Source organism: Petaurus breviceps, unplaced genomic scaffold (genome assembly GCF_028583685.1).
Source record: "Petaurus breviceps papuanus isolate PSGF00001 unplaced genomic scaffold, PetGlider_PUasm1.0 179, whole genome shotgun sequence".
In the NCBI taxonomy this organism is placed as follows: Eukaryota; Metazoa; Chordata; class Mammalia; order Diprotodontia; family Petauridae; genus Petaurus; species Petaurus breviceps.
In genome coordinates this window covers 9,298,202-9,321,738 of record NW_027185779.1, presented here as the reverse complement: position 1 = coordinate 9,321,738, position 23,537 = coordinate 9,298,202, and the positions used below count along the sequence as shown (strand labels likewise).

The 23,537-nt window shown below is 37.5% G+C and overlaps 1 protein-coding gene across 1 annotated transcript in view; it reads left to right on the top strand.

The window, feature by feature from the left end:
• NECAB1 (N-terminal EF-hand calcium binding protein 1) overlaps positions 1-23,537 on the top strand; it is a 238,226-nt gene that overhangs the window by 98,496 nt on the left and 116,193 nt on the right. Inside the window, exon 4 of the mRNA XM_069086671.1 lies at positions 16,071-16,096. Coding sequence (XP_068942772.1) covers positions 16,071-16,096 — 26 coding nt within the window. The remainder of the gene's footprint in view (positions 1-16,070; positions 16,097-23,537) is intronic.

The following is a 23,537-nucleotide window of genomic DNA, read 5'->3' as shown; positions in this document are numbered from 1 at the left end:
GAGAGAAGCATATTGGACCAGAATTATATCTACCTATCCCAACACCTGGCCTAGAGGAATATTTTCATAACTTCAAACAGTCTTCCAGATTGCTGTCTCTTAAAGGGGAAAGAGCTTACCAAGATTATGTCCACAGGCCTAACTTCTTCCCACCAAATACTAGCAAAGCAAAAATTCATCACAAATAGTGAATAGCAAGAGAATTCATTTATTCAAGCAAATAGCAAACAGAAATCAGAAAAGTTATATATATTAAGGTATACCAGAAAATACACAGAGTAAATGAGCTCTTTGAGTCATAGGAGTGAACTGTGGGAAGAGAGAGGGGGGAAGGAAAGGGAGAGAGATATGGGGGTGGGAACAACTGATATCACTCGAGTAGAAGTTTTCCAAAGTCTCTAGGGTGTGGGGGGAGGGGAGGCAAGTTACAAATCAGGGGCAAACTAAAGTGCCAACTCTTCTACCTCTTGCGGCTTCCTCAAAGTCTTTTCTGTCTCTGCATGGGTTCCTCCACAAAGAAAGTCTGGAACCACATCTATTTCTCAAAATAGGAATGAAGAATGTCTCCCCTTCAAAAGCTCTCTAGCCACATCTGGCCCACACATGGTCACACAGTATTCTCTTCATCAATTCAGAATCACATTCCACAGGCAGCAAACAGCAAACCACAAGCAATACAGGGCTGCCTCTTCCCCACCCTGCTAGGTTGGGAGCTGGGTTACATTCCAATAATAAACTCTCTCATTGCACTTAAGATATGATAAAATTTATTTTATTTTTCCCTCATTGATTCACTATCCCATGCCCCACAGAATCTGTTCCAAATTCTTCTCCACAAAACTTCCCTAACTCCTCCTCTTTTACCTTTCTCCTCATCTCAAAACCCCTGGACATCATCCCCCCCCCCATTATCTCCTTCTTTACTCTGGTCTCTAATGAAAAGGGGGCCTTTCTCTTTGCCAAGGCCAACACATCTACATATGCCCTGGATCCCATCCCTTCTTCTCTTTTCCAGCAGATTATTACCTCTACCCCTTTTTATAGTTATCAGTCTCTCCCTACCTACTCATTTCTTCTGGACTTAGTGCTATGGATGATTTTCTACTACTTATCCACAGAGGGGGAGGAATTAATGTGTTCACAATACCTCTGATAAATTGAAAAGAATTTCCAACTCTACTGTGATTGCAGATTGAATGTTCCTTGTAAGGATGTCAAGGAGATAAGATGTTGTGACTTGAGAAAAGCCAAGAATGTTCACGAGGGAAATAGAAGCAAGAGTTGGAAGGGAATATTCAGAGAGGATCTTGGGAAAGGAGCCATGGAAGAAAACAAATGATACTCTACAGCTATCACAAGAGAAACCAAGTACTGAGACCTCTGAGTACAAAATAACCTCACGAATTGATTTAGCTCTTCAAATAACTGTTCTTAGCTGTCACTGGGGCATACGGGTGTTCAGGGGAGACTAGCACCTCTGCTGTGAGGGCTGTTAAGCCCTTTTCAGGGTTGGCTCATCCACCTTTGGTATCTACCCGCCACCCAACTCTTACTTGTGGATCCAAGAAAATGTAGCATGTGCAGCAGCCACACCCCAGTAAACCATTTCAGCAGACAAGCTAAAACAGGTTGAGGGTGACCGAGGGGCCTTAAACCTGTTGGTGAGTTAGGGGGTGTCTACCCCAAGCATGTGAAGACTTGCCCAGCAGGATAAGCAAATGTGCCCAATTTTTCCAATGGGTCATGAAGGCAGCTGAAATAGGTACTGTGAAGCACTTAGAGATTGGTTAGAGATCAAAAATGCCAAGCCATTACCCATCACCTTAACTTTGGTCTTGCCACTGGACTCCAATGATTCTGGAAGAGAGAGTGAGGTCCACGACTTTGTGTAACTGTCTCACTTAAATCCAATTTATATATGAGCCAAAAGACATTACCCATACTAGTTCACCATTTTACTATTTTTACCTACCTCAACATCCTGTGCAATAGACAAGTGATGAAACAGCAGGTATGGATACACAGGGAGCTATAGTCACAACCATGCACACAGGCATCCTAGGCCATAAGGTTGTCTTCTCAATGGACTGAAACATCAGCAGGATTCAGCTGTTCCCTGAATGATGAGCAGCCTTTTTTTAAAGATCACACTGCTCGCTTCCTGATATGAGGGAGAGGCTAGAAAAAGTACCCTAAAAATTGTCTGTTTCACCTCACCTAACCCTGGCCTGCTTACTACAGCAGATGGAGATCCTACCCTGTGGTCAAAAAACAAAAGAATATACAAAGAACACATATTTGTATATGTATACAAACAAATATATAAAGAATATACAAAAAATTTTGTGAAAATTATTCCATTCACCATTGGTACATGGAATCCATGCACACTTGTGGACAACATGAAATCCAGTAGAACTGAAAGACACACAGCTTTTCTTGTGCGAGAACTTAGCAGGTATTGCTTCCAAATCAGCCCTGAGAGAAACAAGGCTGGCAAATGAAAATCACCTTACTGAAGTCAGAGCTGGATACACATTTTTCTGGAGTGGCCACTGTGATTTGTAGTTCCATGAAGCTGGCATACGTTTTGCTATCAGAATGAATCCAGTCAACAAGCTTATATGCCTCCCAAAAGGAACAAACAACAGGCTTGTGACAATATGATTGCTATTTGCAGGAAAGCTCCATGCCACCATCAACAAGGCATATGCTCCCACCATGATGAACCCTGATGCAAAGAAAAATTTTGTGAAGACCTAAAGACCCTCATCATCAATGTGCTTAAAGAGGACAAGCTTCCAATTCTGGGTGACTTTGAAGCCAGAGGAGGTACAGACTATGAGACGTAGCAGGGAGTCCTTGGGAGGAATGGAATGAGAAACAGCAACAGCAATGATCACTTACTACTGAAGACTTGTGCTGCTCATGATCTTCTTAGCACCAATGCTGTTCTCTGTTTACCTAAATGCAATCAAACTTCACAGATTTCACCCTCACAGAAAACATTGGCATTTAATAGACTATGTCATTGTAAGGAGGAGAGATAGGATATGAAAATGATAAAGGTGATATTAGGTGGAGTGCTGGACTGATCATAGACTCATCTTCTCCAAGCTAAATATTCACTTTCAACAAAAGTAGCAGACCCAAGTCAAGACAATTACCATAAGACAACCGTCAACAGATTAGATTAGATAGAATGTGAGCAATTTGTTGCTAACTTGAAGAGAAGCTGAGATAACACATGGCTGGCAACAGTGGCACAGAAAAGAAGTGGACAGCTTTCAGAGATTTGGTGTACAGCACTGCATCTTCTCTGGGCCAGAACACTTGCAGACATCAAGACTGATTGGATAAAAATGATGGGGAAATTCAGAAGCTGCTAAATAGAAAATGAGAATTCCATAGGATTTACGAGTAGGATGTTTCATCTGTTTTTAAGAAGGCAGGGTTCAACTCCATCAAAAGTAAAATGCAAGTGAAGCTTAGAGAGATACAGAACCCTTGACTCAGTAAGAAGGCAAATGAAATTCAGTTTAATTCTGATAGTAACAATTCAAAGCACTGTTATGATGCCCTGAAGGCTATTTATGGGCCAAAGACCTCTGGTGCATCTCAACTACTCAGTGCTGATGGAGCCATACTTCTCAGTGATAAGGACATGATCCTGACAAGATGAGCTGAACACTTCTGTAGCTTTCTAAACAGACCATCATTAACCAATGCTGAAGCCATTGACTGTATACCTCAGGTTGAAGTTAATCTTTCTCTAGCCAAACTTCCAACTAAAGAAGAGGTTTTGAATGTCATTAAGCTTTTCTTGTGTAGCAAAGTGCCTGGTGCTAATAATATTCCAGCTGAGATTTAGAAGGCAGGGATCCACTGCTCATAGAAAAGCTGACTAAAATTTTCCAAGTTATATGGCAAGAGGAGGTTATCCTCCAGAAGTTCAAGGACGCCTCCATCGAGGATCTCTCTCTTAGTAATTTCTGGCAAGATTCTTACCAGACCCCTTAATAGGGCTGATCTTTCACCTGAAAGATGGTCATGTATCCAAGAGCCTGTGTGGCTTTGGAAAGCACCAAGGAATGGTTGATATGATGTTACTACCTGACAATACCAGGGGAAATTCTAGGAGCAGAACAGAGATCTGTACACAGTATTCATCGATCTGACCAAGGCCTTTGATACTTTCAATCATGACAACTTGTGAAAGATCATGGCAAAATTTGGTTGCCTGGAGAAATTTATCAGTATTGAATGCCAGTTCCATGACAGCTGGAGGCATGCTTGCATGGGTTATGGATAATAGACAATACTCTCCCATTTTCCCAGTCACCAGTGGAGGGAAGCAAGGCTGTTGCATGTTCTCATGCTTTTTAGTGTGATGTTTTCAGTGATGTTGCCAGATGCCTTCAACGAGAACAAAAACAACATCAAGGCCAGCTACTACACTAACAGTAAATTTTTAAACTTGAAAAGGCTATAAGTTCAGATTAAAATGGAGGGAGAGTTGGTGTGTGACTTTTTGTTCACAGATGATTGTGCACTCAATGCAGCCTCTGAGGCTGAGATGCAACAGAGTATGGATCAATTCTCTGCTGATAATGCTAATTTTGACCTGACAGCACCAAGAAGAAATATTCTCCACCAGCCAGTATCACATCATCCATATTTGGAACTACTGGTAGCAGCAAATCTAGAAATTTTGAATGTTGTACAGAATTTCACTTACCTTGGCAGCATACTTCCCAGGGATGTACACATAGATGATGAGGTTGATATATTTATTAGCAGAGCTAGTTCAATGTTTGGGAGGCTGTAATAGTAATGGCATTTAAAGACTCCCCTGTATTGGCTTGGTTTTTGGTTTGATTGTGTTAAAACCCAGAGCTTGCTAATCCCACCTGTGGGATGGACTTGTTGATGTGAAAAGAGAGTGCTGAACTGGGAGGAGCTGGTGATGTAGATTTGGAGAGACGCAAGAGAGAGGCAGAAGAACTTTTTGGAAGCAGCACATTTGGAGGCAGAGAGAGACTGAGAGGATTGCTGAGGGCCACTTTGAATTGCCCAGGACTTTTGAGACCTGCCCCTGGAGCTGCCAAGGACTGAGGAGACATGGCTGTTTTGCTGGTACTTTGTCTGTCTGTTTTGATGTTGTTTTGCCAGATTTGTCCACTGGTGAAAGACAGTCCTGTTGAAGAAGTCCTGGAACCTGACTGTTGGCTAAGAGCTACTGAGACTGTCCTGCAGACAGAGAGTGAATACTGTCCACTGGTGAAGGACAGTGCTGTTGTTGCAGGGGTCTGTAAACCTTTCTGTTGGTTCAGAAGCCCTGAAGAAGGATTTTCTTGTTGTATGTTTACAGAAATCCTGGAAGAGGGTTTTGTTAATGTTTTCAGGGGCCCTAGGACTGTTCCGCAGACAGAGGATGAATTAATGAAGAGACTGGCAATGTATCTTGTGGCCTTGCTAAGCTTTGTTTCCCCAGGAACAAAGATTGCTGAGAACTTGCCTCCTGTCAAGATGAAGAAAAGACCTCCATTTGGGTACTAAGTGCTGTGCTTAAACTTGTTGTAACTCTTGGGTAGATTCAATTGTGATCCAGGGGTGGGGAACTTTTGACCTTTTTGTGTTCTATGATTGAACAAATGAATGTACTTTACTTATGATTGGAAACTAATCTCCATTTGAGAAGAGGGGTTTTGTGATGGACTAAATGAAGGTACAGCCTAGGGGTGGAGTAGTATTTAGAACAGGGACTTTGTAATTGATTGAATGAATGTAAGGTTCTGGGGTGGGGTAGTACTTGGAGATTATTTAATCACACTTAGTAAATGCTGTATTTTGAATGATGTCATATTTTTATCTTCCCTGTTCTTAATTTGTCACTGAATAAAATGGAGAGCGCCTATGCTGGTATTTTGAACCTTGGGAAGTTGCCTTTCCTTGGCATTACATTACAGAGGCTCTGAAGGAACATGTGGGAGAGAAACAGTATTAGGATACCTACCAAGTTGAAGGTCTACAGAGCTATTGTGTTGACCTCATTATTTTATGTCTGTGAAACCCACATAGTATACCAGCACCATTCCAAGAAAATGAATGACTTCCATTTAAAGGGTCTTAGGAAGATTCTGAAGATCACCTGGCAAGAGAAGGTAAAGGACATTGTGGTCTTTTCTTGAGCTGAACTGCCAAGCATTGAAACTCTAATGCAGAGGGCACAACTCTGATGGGCTTGCCACATTGTTCAAATGCCAAATGTACATTTATTTAAAAGACTATTTTGTGGAAAAAGCACACGAGGCAAGTGCTCACATGGAGGTCAGAAAAAGGGATACAAGGACACTCTGAATGTCTCTCTGAAGAACTTTGGAATCAATTGCATGACATATGCATTGCATGGCAAAGGACCACCCAGAATGGCATGATCTCATTAGAGAAGGTGCTGTGCACTATGAGGAAAACAGAATTGCAGTAGCTCAAAAGAAATGTGAGATGTACAAATTTAGAGGTATCTCCACTCCAAGGGGTCACATGGACTGGTGTCCAACCTGTGGAAGAGCCTTCCAAACTCATATTAGTCTGATCAGCCACAGTCAGACAACTACACCTTGACTCCAACACAATGATGTCATTTTGGTTCTCTTTGAACATCAATAAGAACATCCAACTAACCTTGGTTGTCACTAGGCTTGCCAAATAAGCTTCCTTTATTCTTGGTTATGCTCTCAAAATAAACTGTCTTCGTGGACCTTCCCTTAATAATTTGGGGGTTGGGGGCTTTTGGTTTTGGCTTGGGTTTTGTTTTTTGTTTTGTTTCATTTTTTTTTTTGGTGTTTTGACCCTATCTTCTTTCTCCCCTTGGTTCTTACTGGCTTGCTAGTATTATTAGCTTGCAAGGTATTATTGATATCTTGCTACTGAATTAGCCAAAGAGAGGAAAAGCTGCTTCTTTAGTTAACAATCTTTCCTGGTTATCAATTTTCATGCCACAGCTTTTGCAAGTAGTCTGTCCAATAATTTTAGGAAGATCAGGGAACTTTAGAAATGTAAAATGAGTAAAAATCTTTGTCAACTCTCTTTTTAGACTCTGGTCACAATTTTGTTGTTTGACCCAGTGGAAGAAGAGGTAGAGTGCCACATTTATTGTCAGAGTGTTATATTCTGTTATTCTGATGCTTACTAGCTGTATAATCTTGGGGGAAAATATTTTACTTTTGAACCTTAGTTTCCCCTTCTGTAAAATGAGGATCATAATAAATTATTTGCAGTGCCTGTCTCCTGGGGTCACTGTGAGGATAAAATGCATGTGAAGACCTTTGTAGACCTAGAAGCACTATATAAGTGTCAACACTAACTCGTGATGCTATTGCTCTTACATTGATAAACTAAAACTGGAAAAAAGGCTAGTAAGTTGAGATATCTACAAAGAATTTTACAGAAGAAAAGATATTCAAAGCAGCTAGTTCATTTTGGCTTCTCTCCATATCTCTCATATCGTACAAGCAATAACCATCATTTGGGGATTTGTTTTTGCTCAGACCTGTAATTTCATTGGTGCTAGAAAATCTTGTTGAAGAAACTACCCCCACCAGAGCAGTTTGACAACTATTTTTGCAATAAATACCATAGAGAACTGCTTGGGGCACTGAGATGTTAGGTGACTTGACCATTATCGGTCACACTATGTGCTAGCATATAGCAGAAATGAGACCCGAGTCTAGGTCTTCCTGACTTAGAAGTTGGTTATTTCTTCTGGTTCCATAAAATATTTTTAATGCAGTACTTGATTGGTAAGAAATGTCACCATATATATTGAAATATTTATAGCAGCCTTTTTTGTGTCAGGAACTAATTGGAAACAAAATAGATGCCCATTGATTACAGAATCTTTGTTTTACATTTCTGGAATGTCCTTATAATATATTATTTAACATTATATTTATTTATATGCAGATTATACATAGCTCCATTAGACAATAGACTCTGTCTTATTTCAACTTCAACAAGAATTAAGTACCTGTTGTGAGCAAGGAATCATACTAGCAGCAAGGAATGCATGGTTCTAAGGTAGCATAGCATACATTTTATACATGTATAAGTTGAGAGCTGGCAAGGACCTCGGAGGTCATCTAATCCAACCTCTTCATTTTAAAATTGTTGAGAAACCAAGATGCAGAAAGATAAGATGACTTTCCTGAGGTCACATGGGTAGTTATTGTCGGAGCTAGGATTTTGACTGTGATCTCCTGATTCCAAATCCAGTAGTCTTTCTGCTGTTCCATGCAAGGAATTTAAATTCATTCTCCTGTGGGTAGGAATAAAACACCAAACATTAGAGAAAGATGGAGAGGGGGGAATGTTTCCAGAAAAGCAGAAAGACATAGAAATTAAGGGTAAAGTAGAAGTATTGGCATTAGCAAGGAGACTGAAGCAAAAGAAAAGAGGGTGGGGTTTATTTTATTTTTCAAGATTAAAAAAAATATATGTCTTGTTAGGCCAATTTTTGCATGCATGCATACATACATACATGCATACATGTGTACATATACATACATACACACACATATATATACACAGAGAGAGAGACAAAGACAGAGAGATTAAATTACAATAAGATGAGATAGAACTGTAAGAAATCAATCTCCATATTGCTTTTTAATGGGCTAAAGGTTAGCTACACCTGCAGTATATTCTTTAGTAAACATTTCACAAACTATCAAAATTCACTAGGACACTTCTTTTTTTTCTTTCTCAGTTCAATTGTTGTTACATTATACATAATGAGAGCAAATGGCAGCAGAAAATACTTTTTTTTTAAAAAGTGGTTGTTATTTTGTGTTTTTCTTTAGATTCAGAAAACTCTTTAAAAAACGAGGGTTTGGGGGGTGTTTGGTTTTTGTTTTTGTTTTTTTCAGTTGGAAAAAATCAATTAAAAATAGACAAACTGGGAATATCAGTAAAAGTATCCCATGTCTCTCTCCTCCCATCGAATCTGCCTGGTAGCTCTAAGAGTTCTTTTTGTCTGTGAATTTTCCTTGGTGGCAATCATAGCCCTAGAAATGAAAATGTTTTCAGAACAGAGCAGGCTGTTGAATTATTTAATCACTTAAAAATAAATTGGTAATGATTGTGTTGGGTGTAATTAATATTTAACTAATTTTTTAATAGTCACTCTTCTTGTATCCTGGGAAGTTGTTGTTTTTTTTTTTTTTTGTCATTAAATTACTTTACCATCCTTAACCTCCCATCCATCTTAGGTTTTGAGAGCATGAAAGGGTCTCAAATCTGACTGTGGACTTTGATTCTTGGGCTGCCCAGAAGCTTTCTAAGAATATTGGGGAAATGCAAAACCCACCCTTTCCCCACTACTATTAGTAGGACACAAATATAAATAATGGCTACTGCCCTAGAAAGTTTAAAAACATGCTTCTAGAGATATTGAAAGTGTCAACAGAATCCCCAAGAGTACATTGTTGCTTCTTTTCTTTCATCCATGCCTTTCTATCAGGAAATGCAGAGAAGTCCAACCAGTACTTGAAAATAGCATGCAGACTAAAGACATCTGTTCATCTGTGATGATTCTAGACAGCAGGCAGCTTTCGCTTGCGGCGAGTCTCAATGTCTCTGCTACTGCTGTTTAGACCATAGGTAGAGAGGTCAGATTACCAGTATTCATCATATTTTCCCTTTGTGGGCAACTTTCCCGTCCAAGGACTCAGCAGAGTGTTTGGGGCTGTCAAAAAATGGGTTTCTACTTATATTTTTTAATGTCTTTCTGATTCAATTTTGTTTGCTCTATAAAGCCTACTGCTTTGTCTTGCACATAATAGGCACTTAGTCAATCTTTGTTGAATGCTTTTTTTTCTTAAAAAGTAAAAAAAAAAGTTTGATGTTGCTAGAGGGTTGGAAAAAAAATCTATTAAAAATAGACAAACTGGGGATATCAGTAAAAGTATCGCATGTCTCTTTCCTCCCCATCACCCCCCCCCCATCTGATCTGGCACATCATTTAGATGATGACATAATTCAAATGTTATTTCACTTCAATCCCATCATAGATCTTGGCAGATGATCAGCACCTGTAATGATAAAATTGTTTCACTGCAGTTTATTTTTTTTAGTAGACCTCATGAAAAAAAGACCAGTTATCTTAGTCAAACACCAGCCTGTTACAACCCTAGATTTAAGATATACAAACACTGAAAGAAGCTTTCTTGCCTTCAAAGACACACTCAAGATTTGGAGATTTTCTTTATGTATTGTCTTAGCTCAGTTTTGCCTTCCAAACCCCTGTGTTATATTAAACACTGTGTTATGTTAAAATGGTTCACTTCTAATAGGTCCTGGAGAATTCAGGCAACTCCTTATGGGGACCTTTAGTAGTCCATCATTGCTATGACAACCACATCTCACTGTTGGTTGAAAATCTAAAACTAGCAAGGGACAAATTTATGAGGATAAATTGCATACAGATACATTTATAGGGTCAAATGCTTTATTACTCTTCTGACACTGCTTCTCCCTCTGCTGATTTTCATCAGTTCTGTTTGGTGGGTCTCAGCTATCTCTATAGATTTGCCCTGATAACAGTGCAATATTTTTTGATTCATACTCTAAAGGAACAGAAAATTCATAAAGTAACATTGTGAAATAAGGGATTTGACAGCAGTTATGCACACTTTGTAGCTATTTATTCTAAATCTGCCAGAGGTAAGCTCCTTGAGGACAGGAATTGTTTTTGCTTTTGTCTTTGTATTCCAGTTAGTAATAGAATGTCTGGCACATAGTAGGGGCTTAACAAATGCTTACCTGCTCCCCAAATTAATTAGTTTAACCACCTTATTAATCAGTCAGTAAACTAGTGTACATAGAGCTACACTTGCCCTGCCCTAAATGCTCATAATTCAGATGCTTCCCCTCTTCAAAGTGTTTGTTGCACATAAACACTTTTGGAACCCCAAATTCTCCTTGGGGTACAAGGGTAGTATTTTGTTACATTAAAGAAGTAGTATCTTCTATGTGTAATGTTGGCTGTTGCCAAGGGAGTCTACAAAATGTTTTTACATGCTAGGATCTCTCATTTGACCTTGACAAAAACCCTGTGATTTAGGTACTATGGGTATTTTTATCCTCATCTTAAAGATGAGGGAACTGAGTCTCAGAAAGGTTTGGTGAGATCCGTGTTTCCTAGGAGTTCACATGGCAGCCAGGTGGCACAGTGGTAGAATGTACGGCCTGGAATCAGAAAGACTCATCTTGCTGAGTTAAAATCCAGCCTCAGACACTTACTAGCAGTGTGACCCTGGGCAAGTCACTTAACCCTGTTCTTCCCAGTTTCCTAATCTGTAAGGTAGAGAAGGAAATGGCAACTATCTTTGAGTACAGTGTCTTTGACCCCAGAAGGTGTCACAAAGAGTCAGACACAATTGAAAATGACTGAACATTTACTAAACTTGCAATTAGCAGTACCTTCTAATTCCCAAGTCCAGTACTCTGTTCATGACACAACCATATTTTTATGCTGTGTTAAGACCAAAAATGACAAGGAGGAGAGTCGGTAAATAAATAGTCAATAAACACTTATTAAGTATCCACTTTATGCCAAGTACTGTGGCAAGAGCTTTACAAATATTATCTCATTTGGTCCTCACAAAAATCTTGAGGAAACTGAGGCAAAGTGACTTGCCCAAGGTCACACAACCAGTAAGTGTCTGAGACTAAATTTGAACTCAGGTCTTTATGACTCCAGACCCAGTGCTGTATCCACTGTACTCTAGCTTCCTCTTTAGCTGCATGGTTCACAGATCAGTGAGTATGTTGCTGGTTTTTATTTACAAGAAAGAGGAGGAGCTCAGAAATCTTGTACAAATCCAGGATGTGTGGGGAAAGAGGACATTTTAGTCTCTAAAGAGCAATAGTTACAATTCTTTGTACATACTTGTTGATGACAGGTTCATAGAATTAGAGGTGTCAGGACCTTAGAAGTCATCAACCCCCCCCCTCATTTTACAGATGAGGAAACTGAGGCCGATAGATGTTTTAAGTTCCTTATCCAAGGTCAAACAGATGATAATCAGCAGAGCTGGATTTGAACTTAAGTTTGAACCTCCAACTCCAAATCTGATGCCTCTTTCATTGTTTCATATTCCCTCCCTTAGAATAAAACAGATTAAAGAACTTAAAACCTTGGGGAAAAATGGGGAGACATAATTGAGCGCTCCTTGATCAAGGGAACTGCATTATACAGAGAGTAGAGACTTGGATTTGGGACTAGGGAATCAGCAAGACCTGAATTTAAATTCTACTTTAGACACTAGCTGTGTGAGCCTGGGCAAGTCATTTAACTTCTCTCAACCTCCGTTCCTTGGCACCTACATCAGAGAGCTGGGAAAATGAGATACCACATATATAAAGTGTTTTGCAAATGTTAAAGTACTATACAGATGATTGATGATTTTAATATCAAATTATTCAGATTGAATTTTTAATCTGTTTTTGATATTAAGAGCTTGAGGTGAAAATAGATACTGTAGCAGTAGTAAATTCTGATGCAAAGTTGAAATTACTTTTCCAGATGATTTTCATTCTTAAAAGTAGTAAGCACAAAGTCCATTAGGCAACAAATCTATTTAGCTTATCTGAAATCGAATTGGTATCTGAGAGGGACGTTGGGGCAGGGAGGGGAGGGGGAGGAGAAGAAGCACATACAATTCCAGTCATCTCATCTACAAGACTTCAGGCAACCATGATTTCATGGATATGGGTCCTCTCTTCAAGTCCTCTACAGATTAATAAAGGCTTTCTACAGCTAAAAAGCAATCACCTACTAGCTATTCTTCTGGTGATGGCTGGTCCTCAGATGACAAATTCATAGTACATGCCCAGACTTATATTCAAAACCTTTCAAGTTTGACTGAATCTGCTACTTAGTGCTCTGTGGGCATAGATTCCAAGACCCCTACCCACCTCTAGACCAGGATGAGGCATTAAAGTAAAGCCTTAGTGTGGGGACTAGGCATCACCAAATGTCCTCAATAAAATAAGTTCAGTTTTTTGTGGCATGCTTCTTTTTTTAGCTGCAGATGACACACTAAGGCCACCAGACAACACAAAAAAGTACTTTCTAATGTGTCAGGCACTATGTTAAGCTCTGGGCACACACATGTTTTATTGATCTATTCTTTTTTTAATTCTATGATTTTTAAAAATTAATATTGGGGGTGGCTAGACACTTAACACAAAAACTAGCCATGTGACCTTGGGCAAGTCACTTAACCCCAATTGCCCTCCAAAAAAAAAGGCAAAAAAAAAAGAATTAATATCACTCCAAGGAAATATACAAAACTTACAGCTCGTTTAGAGCACAATTCAGTAACTGTTAGAGACATTGCAGAAACTGGTCATATGAGAAAGCAAGCATTTCAATGATGGCTTTCACATAACAAACAATAAATGCTCATTAACTGACAAGTTATGGTCATAAGTGGAAAATTACACCAAGAGTTGACAAAGAATTGCCTCAAAACAATCTAATTAATCCTTAGAAAATAAACAGAGAACTTTAGAGGTCCCTGGAAGCCTGAAGAGTTGCTAATGATTTTCCTACAGTTTTGCATAACTATCTTGAATTAAGAAAGCAATAAGACCAATAAAACAATAACAACCATTAGCCCTTCCTAAGAAGAAAAATATTTTATCCTTATACTTCTGTTATATCTAACAAAGACTATATACTTAGTAAGAGGAATCATTTCAGTGAGTACACATCCATTTTATAAAGTGGGTTCTTTTATCTCTTTTTCTGTACTTTAATGTTATAGTTAGAATTTGTAGTCATGCCTAGATATGTATGCATGTGTGTATAAAGACTAGAGTTGTTTGAAAGACTAACATATGCTCTGCATATGGCTTGGTTGTTCTTTAAATTCCAATGATATTGCAAGATGAAAATATGGCACAATAAGAAATTTTGCTTGCTAAAATTCAGCCATGTAGTCCTGCTGTAAGTGCATACAATTTATACCACCTCCCACAAACAACACAGAACAAAACCTGCTGAAAAGGGAGATGTGCCAAGCCATGTCCTATATTGTTTTGTTAGCAGATTGCTTCTATAAGGAATAGCTATGGCTACTGGCATGAAGTATATACTCTTAGCTCCTGTGGTCTGCATCTTGACACAAAAAATTAAGGTTTTAGTGCGGATTAGGAGAAAAAAGATGAGGAAATATACTCCCCACTTTCCATTATGATATTGTAGACTACGGGTGCATGGCATACATTAACATATGTAGTTCCTGTGTCAGTTGCTTTGCTGAATTGGTTTTCTTTGTTAATAAGAAGCTTGTTTGATGCTGTTGGAAATTAAGGGTAGAAATTACTGTAATGAAAAAGCAAAAATAATGATATGGATTTTTTTAAATGAGTGGGAAACTATTCTTATCATGGTCATTATAAATGAGTAGAAAGAGTAAACTGAAACTAAAAAAAAACTGATTTGAGTTAGCCCTTTTATAGAGGGACCCAAAACTCTTATTGTGGTTTAAAAATTATAATAGGTTAAAACTCCATTGAGACTTTTGGGACATCTTGTACTTACAAGCTATATGAACCTTTGGCAAGTCCCTTAAACTCTGAAAGACTCAGTTTTCTCATTTGTGAAAATAAATAAATAAAATAACAATAAGAAAAAAAATATAACAAAGATGGTGATGATGAAATGCTTACTCTGTTTCACAGAGTGGTAAAATAGTTTTTACTCTGTAAAATTTCATATAAATATCAGTAGTTATTTTTTTATTTTAATTCTTACAAGAGAAAAGGATACAAATGGCATTAGCTTCAATGCCAGAAATATTTGCTTTTTTGTCGTTTGTCTTTTTGCTTGTTTTGTGACAGAAAGTCAGAATGATAAAACATAAACTAGGAGTAAGAAAACCTAGGTCCTGAGCCTGGCTTTTCCCCTGACTAGTGAGTAGTGTGATCTTGGAGAATTTATTTAATGCTTCTGAGTTCTAGTATGCTCATCTGTAAAAGGATTTTTGTTATGGAGTGTTTCTTCAGAGGTAAAATAAGTCTGGTTGATGACAAAACTTCTGTGAGCTCTAAAGTATCATTCTATAGCTTTGTATAATTAGATAAAAACCAGGGAGAAGATTAATGATGTATCCAAGGGCCTTTGATTTGTGTCTAAATCATTCCCACAGATCCATTCCAATAGTCCGTGTTTATTCCAGGAGTCATAATGGCACAGCTTTATGCAAAGTCTCACAGCCTTTCTTAAACCTTTCCCTACCCCCAGACCATTTTCTTCCCCTGAATTTTCTGTTGCCTAAAAGACCCATTCTGATATAATGGGAAGAGCTCTTGACTAGGAGTTAAAAAAAAAATCCTGGATTCTATTCCTACCTTAATCAGTCTTTATTAAGCTTAAGCTGCTTTATCTTTAATGGAACATAATAATAATTGTGCTGCAAATTTCACAAGGTTGTTGTTAGGAAAATACTTTGTAAAGGAGAATGAACTATAGCATTAATCCAACAAGCATTTATTAGGTGCCTGCTATTAGGTGCCTCTGTGTTAAATCCCAGGGATGTAAAGGACATAATCTCTATCCTCAAAGAACTTGTATTGTATTGGGGAGCTGCAAGGTGGAGAGATAGCGCGATATGTTCACATATAAGTAAATACCAGACATGTACAAAGTAATTGGAGAGGAGGAGAACTAATAACTGGAGAACTCAAAAAACATGCCTTCTCGACTACAGCTTTCCCAATATTCCCAAGAATTAATTTATGCCCTGAAAGAATCTAACTCCATTCATGCTAATTACTAATATGATCTAGACCAATTTGGGATTCAGTAGGTGAGTATCTCTAATAGGCATTGTTACCTAGTGCCTTTTTGTGGACTAGAAAATTATTATGTTTCATATTACAAAAATCCAAATTAAAATCCAGAGGAAATAATCATGTTTCTTTTCTTCTCTCTCTCTGTCTCTCTCTCTCTATCTGTCTGTCTGTCTGTCTCTTTCTTCCTTTATTTCAATCTTTTTAAGCAATCTCGACACAGAAGAACTATGTGGTAAGTTCCTATAAGAAAAATTAAACTCAAAGATATCAATATTTAACTGAAGTTTGTTTGAAATGGGAAGGGAATAAAAGGTGGGATGCTTCTGAATTGCCTTTGGAGAATATATGAGCAAAAATTTTAGGTTAAGAAAACACACCAATAAACCTTTAAAGCTAGGTTAGGAATGATACTCCTAAAGTTAGTTTACAGTCTTAATAGTCTACTAATTAAATTTTCAAGGAGATACTTTGTAGAATTCGAAAAAAATAATAAGATTTATTTGGAAAAAGAAAATATCTAGAATATCAAGTTAAACGATGAAAAGAAGTAGAGATGAAGGAGGAAAAGCACTTCCAGACCTCAAACTATATTATAAAGTATCTGTCATCAGATAATAGTTTAAAAAAATAGGGGCAACTAGGTGGCGCAGTGAATACAGTACCGGCCCTGGAGTCAGGAGGACCTGAGTTCAAATGCAGCCTCAGACACTTAACACAAAACTAGCTGTGTGACACTTGGGCAAGTCACTGAACCCCAATTGCCCTACCTTACCCCCACCAAAAAGCAAAAAAAAAAAATAGAGATAAATCAGTGGAACACACTAGAAAAAAATAGAATCAGAAACAATGGAACTCAATAGTCTAGTGTTTGATAAAGTGGAAAACATAAAATACCTTGAGGAGGAGGGGTGGAACTCCCATTTTAGTTTTTTTTTTTAATTGCTGGGAAAACTGGAAACCAGTCTGGCAGAAATTTGGCTTAGATCAATACTTTATGCCATATTCTAAAATATAACCTAAATGCATATATAACATTAATATTTATGATCAGACTATAAAAAATTAGAAGAGAAACAAATCATATAAACCTCACAGTTATGGGTAGGAGGTGTGCCCTTAACCAAACAACTGATAAAGGTAATTTTAAAAAGATAAACTAAATAACTTTGATTACATGAAACCAAAAAGCTTCTGCACAGACAAAATTAATGCAACTATTATAAGAAGGGAATCAGTGGCATAGAAAAAAATCTTCATATCAGATTTCTCTGATAAGAGTTTGACATTCAAGATATAAAACAAACATATTTGTGTGTATGTATGTATATACACACATATATATGACTAATAGCCATTCCCCAATAGATAAGTGATCAAATGATATGAACAAAAAATTTTCAAATAAAGAATTGCAAAACATTCACAACCACATGAAAGGATGCCCCAAATCAATAATAATAAGAAAAATGCAAAACAAATAAACCCTAAGGGTAAGCTTTGCACCCTACAAATTAGTGAAGATGACAAAAAAATGTCAAGAGTCAGTATTGGAGGGATTGTGGAATAATAGGCACACTAATACATTGTTAGTGAAGCTGTAAAATGGTGCAATAATTTTGGAAAGCAATTTGGAATGATGCAAATAAAATGATTAAGATATCTATATCCTTTGAACTGGAGCTTCCATTACTAGGCTTATGCCTCAAGGATTCTATCAATAAGAAGAAAGTCCCCATATATTCCAAAATTTTTATAGCAGTACTTTTTGTGGTAGCAAAGAATTGGAAACAAAGTAGATACTTATTAGTTAGGGAATGGATAAACAAATTGTGACACATAAATGTAATGGAATACTACTACAATGTGAGGAATGTTGCGTGTGGTGAATACAGAGGAACATGGAAAGATTTATGTGAATTAATACAACAGCGAAGTAAGCAAAGCCAAAACACAATACACACAATGTAAATAGAAGAACAACCACACACAAAAAATATCAAAAATGAATGTAAAAAAGTGTATAAAGATCAAGCATAACTTGAATGAAGAGATATGAGAAGACAGCCCCAGTGTATCCTTTGGTGGAGGTAGGAGATCCACAGGTGTCACACAATACACATGCTTTCAGACTTTTTCAATGTATCAATAAGTTTTTCCTCTTTAAAAAATTTTATTTGTTTTTTTGTTATTTGTTATTTATTATATGGGGTGGCTCTCTGAAGAGAAAGGGGGAAAGATAGTTGGGATAACTATGATGATATGAGAAACAGGAGACATCAATAAAAACTTATTAAAAATAAAGAAAAAGAACACTGAACAACTGTAAGAGTGCAATAAACATTTCTTTTTGCTATAATTTTTACTAAAATACATATTTTGGTGACTCATTGTTGAATGGGTTAGTACGTCATGAATTTACTCATAGGAAGAAAATCATTACTGCCATTAGTACATTACTTTCATAAGAACAAATTCTCAATCAGTTTCAACAGTCTGTTAGTATTTAGTACAACTTAATCCTGCCCTTAGTTGGTTTGGAAAACATTAAATGCAACAGGCTCTCTTCAGGTTATAGTACCATAGATTTTAAACTTGAAGGTACCATCAGAGGCCAACTGGTCTGATTGTACTACCATGTGGCATATGAGAAAACTGAGGCATCATGTTGTAATGGAAAGAGTACTGTACTTCAGAGGATCTGGTTTCCATTTCCAACTCTGCCTCTTACTACTTGTATATCTTTGGGCAAATTATTTAACCTCTCTTGATTGGTGGATCCTCACAAATGAAATGAGGCTGAAATAAATAAGTAAGGTCACTTACAATTCTAAATATATGTTCTTATAGTCCCTCCATTTCTAATAAAGTAACTAAGATGATGGGATGCCTGGGGAATTGGCCCAGGGATTGGAATTGGAATTGATAGACTATGGTGCTTCTACTTATAATCTATATGATCTTTGACAAATAGCTTAATCTTTGTGGATTTTAATTCTCTTACCTGTAAAATGAAGATATTGAACTGGATAAGGTCCTCATTAAAACGTAAAATTGTCATTTCCCTCTACCTATACTGGGATTTTGGCTGCCATTTTCAAAACAAATCACTCATTGGTCATAGTTAAATTTTTTTACAAATACACTCACTGTAGCCTAATCAATGTGTACAGTCTTCATTTTTTTTTTTTTTGCTTTTTGGAGAGGGTAAGGTAGGGCAATTGGGGTTAAGTGACTTGCCCAAGGTCACATGGCTAGTTTTGTGTTAAGTGTCTGAGGCCAGATTTGAACTCAGGTCCTCCTGACTCCAGGGAGGGTGTTGTATTCACTGCAACACCTATCTGCCCCCTTTCTTCATCTTTTTGATGAAACTACACTCAGAGTATGCTTGTGGAAGAGGAATAGTTGTGAGACTGAGAGTTTGATGCTATTGAAGATTAATTTGAGATTCTCTGAACATCAATTCTATCCTATATCTGAATCATTCAAAAACTTGTTTGCCTTAGTTCATAATACTTTTTTTAAAATTCATTGTTGTTTAGTAATTTTTCAGTCATGTCTGACTTTTCATAACCCCTTTTGGGGTTTTCTTTGCAAAGATACAAAAGTGGTTTGCCATTTCTTCATTTTACAGATGAGGAAACTGAAGCAAACAGGGTTAACTGACTTGCCGAAGGTCACACAGCTAGTGAGTAACTAAGGCCAGATTTGAACTCATGAAATTGAGTGTTCTTGACTTTTGCCTGGTCCTCTATCCACTATGCCACCTACCTGCCCACACTTTTTTGAGCCTACTTTAAATACTGTATTGTTCCAAATAAACCATCCCTAAATATGAACTATCTCCCTAAAACAAATGTTTTTATTAAGAAATAACTACAAATATGTTAACTGAAAAAAAATTGTATCACTATAGGTCTCATTTAAATCCATATTTGGGGAAAAGAATATAGACCATATTCTAATCAAAATAATGATCATGATAGCTAGCACTACCAAATTTATAATAAAGATGGGTATTTGTCCCAGGATGTTTGGGCAGCTAGGTGGCACAGTGGATAGAGCACTGGGCTTGGAATCAGGAAGATTCATCTTCATGAGTTCCATTTCAGTCTCAGGTAATTATTAGTTATGTGACCCTAGGCAAGTCACTTAATTCTGTTTGCCTCAGTTTCCTCATCTGTAAAATGAGCTGGAGAAGGAAATAGCAAATATCTTTGCCAAGAAAACCCCAAATGCAGAAATGAAGAGTTGGATATAACACAACTCAACAACAATAACTCAGAATGTTCACCTCTGGGGGTATGCTTCCTGCCCTTTGGAACTCTGACATGTACCACACAGCACCAGACCCAAGGGTCATGCCCCTCTCTTGGGATCCATCTTCCCCCCAATGCCAAATAACCCCAGTTTGCCACTTCTACCTCTTCCCCCTAAGTATTCTTTTCAGTCATCAACCAAGTCATGCAAATCATGGCCAGACTTTCACATAATCAGAGTGAATCATCCTCTGCCCACACCTTGCCTCTGGCTCAAATGAATGTGCTTCAGGTGCCATAATTCCTACTTATGTTTCTGAGTACAACTAGAGATGAGTTAAATAGAGATGTCCTCTATTTAAAGCCATAGGCATTTCCCTGAGATAGTAGCATCATTTCTAGTATATTTTTCTTTTGTTCCTTACTCCTCAAATCCCACTTCTAGTGCTTTAATATAATTTTTTTGCCAAGTTCATTAAACTGGTACTGAAATTAACAACAAATGCAATATAGAATTCCAAAACAGTGAATCTCAGAACATTAATTATGCATAAGTAACATAATATGAATAAATTGACAAGTTTCCCAAAATGTCAATAAAAAGACTTAGGATTTCTTCTTTCTTTCTCCTCACAATATCTACTTGTTTGCCTGGATGAAAATAAAAACATGAATTCAGATCTGAGTGAAAAATAACATGTGTTTATGAAGAAATAGGTCATGCTTACTGATTAATACATAAGGACGAAGCAATCCATGCCTTACTATTCACCTTATGTTATCTATTCTTTAATTAAATATAAAATACATTTCAGTAGTGCAAGAATAAGACATACAGACCATTTTCCCCACCCATTATGATTAATGTGAATTACCATGAAGCCCATATGTTATGAGGATGGATGACTGGTCTCTTCCAATGTTCCCACAAGTGATTGTGTGCATGTATGTATGTATACGCATATACATACATATGTGTTTATATGTGTATATGTACATTTATATGCTATAAATGGGGTTTGTAAACAAGATGGGATTTAAATACCCTACAACATGTATTTTGGGGCTTCACATCTTTTACCTAAGTGTGTGAGACACCCCATTTCTCTAAGTTTGTCTTGTTCCTTCAACCTGTTCTCATGTTACCAGGTCTAAGTTCTCAGAGAAAAACCACCAGTAGGCATTCAAACTGAAATTCTCTTTGGCTACTGGGTTAACCTTCTTGAGGGGAAATATACTTCCCCTACCTACCACTCTAGCCCTTTAACCCCTTTCCAGTGTTTTTTATCTATACAACCAGCATAAGGCAAAAGGACTACAGATACATCTATATTAAATAAGATACATGAATAATAAATCATAATACACATATATGTCTGGATGCCATTCTCCCATCAAAGCACACAACTGTGAAACAGTCACAGACTTCTAAGAACCTGGTATGGAAATATTAAAGGGGGAAGTTCATATGCTTGAGACAACTTGCATCTCTGAAGTGCGGTCCCTTCAGGAACATCTACACCCCAGGGTCCAATGGCCATAAGTCATGGCATCACCTCCCTGATGTCATGTCCTCTTCTAGAATTAAGGACAAACAGCAGCAGCAACACTCCAGAAAACAGCTAACTGTGGATCTTCACAACTCTTCAGACTGTCTCTACTGAACATAATATAAGCTTTCAATTAATTAACCATTTCATTAGCCTTGAAAAGGTATTTAGAAAGTATTAACTCAATATATATTGTAATTCTCTTTAAGCCAGACAACTAACTGCCAGGCTCATCAAACCAGGGACCTCAAGATCATATAGACCAGCCTTGTCAGTTATTCACTTCCTGGATGGAGCACTGTCCAATCAGAACAGAGCTTGCTTGGAAACAGCTCCTGGCGGGGCGATACAAAAACTCTAAGGCCCTGCTTTTCCTTCTCAAGCCAGAGGTGGCAGCAGAGAGCAACAAGCCCTTAAGCAAAACCTCTCCTTTCTGCAGCTCTAAGTGAAATGAAGGTCAAAAGCTTTTAGTCAACTGAGTACTTGGCAGATCCATTATTTCTCTCTAACCACTCAGGAATCCCTGTGCTGAAACCTTCTTTCAACTGACTGTAATTGTTGAAGTGCCACTGACTTCTCTTGCCCCCCTGTTGTTTTCTTACTAGAGTACTTTTCGTTCAATGACTAAAATAAGGTCCTCTTGACTTGTAAAAAGTAAGACCTTTTGAGTAAAATGTCACAGTTCTCATTTCTACTAGGATACTGATAGTCCTTTTCCAATCAGTACTTCATCCTCCAAATGTTTATATGATTACTTATTTTCTTAGTTTTATCTTCTTTAGACATAATACATATAACATAATGTAATATATACTATATGATGTTTGCCATTATATTATATTTATATGCAGATTAGCTAAACTACCATCATCCTTTGCATTTCTGTAGTCCCTCCCCCCCATGTAGTCTCCCTTTGTGGTTCTCTGGAAATTCTGTTTCTTCATATTCACTTTTCTCTAGATTTTAATAAGTAAAAGATTTCTCTCAGCCTCTTTATAACATTATTTCTATATAACATTTTCCCCACACCAGTGAGGAATCATTCCACATTTTTGTCAAAGAGATTCAAGTCCTCAAAGTCACATCACAGATCATTTTCTTTCCAAAACTGTTCATAATCCCTCTTGAAAATTGCTTTTCTTCACATGTGTATTCTAAAAGTTTATATTAAAAAAAAAACCTAACTGATGAGGCATCAAAATGTCCATCCATAACAAAGGCTATGTCTCACACCTTTTGACAAATAAGACAAAATTCTTCCTTTACACAAAAGCACTTTTTGTGCCCCTATCATTTACTGCTTTTTATAAAAAGCATCAAAGAGAGTCTACCTTACTTTCATTCATTCATTCAATTAGCATTTAAGCACCTATTAAGTGAAAGGCACAAAGCCAGAAGCTAGGGAGACTGAGACGAAAACAAAAGGGTCTCTGTCCTCAAGGAGCTTATTTTTTCCTGGGATAAACACATTAAGGCAGTTAAATCAATACAAAAATATGTAGGAAATAATATTGGTTAATGATGGCAATTAGGGAGCTCAGAAAAGGCCCTCTACAAAAAGTAACTTGAGCTAAGCTTTGAATGAAGTTATGGGGAATCCCATCTTGGTTTTTTTTGCCATTTTCCCCTGCCTTATCTAGCTAAATATCCAGGATGCTCCTGGCCTGTCCCTGTCATCTTGTAGGAAGTGGAGTGGATAATTGAGGAAATTAACCAAATAATTCAGGGGAAAAGAGAGGGAAAAGCCTTTTGCTTTGTACACCTTTCTTTGGCTTTGCTTATCAATTTAGTTGCCCATTTTCCATTTGTCTTTGTCTCCTTAACAACTTTGCTCAAGAAAAAGCAAAGTATTGGGGGCTGGGAATGG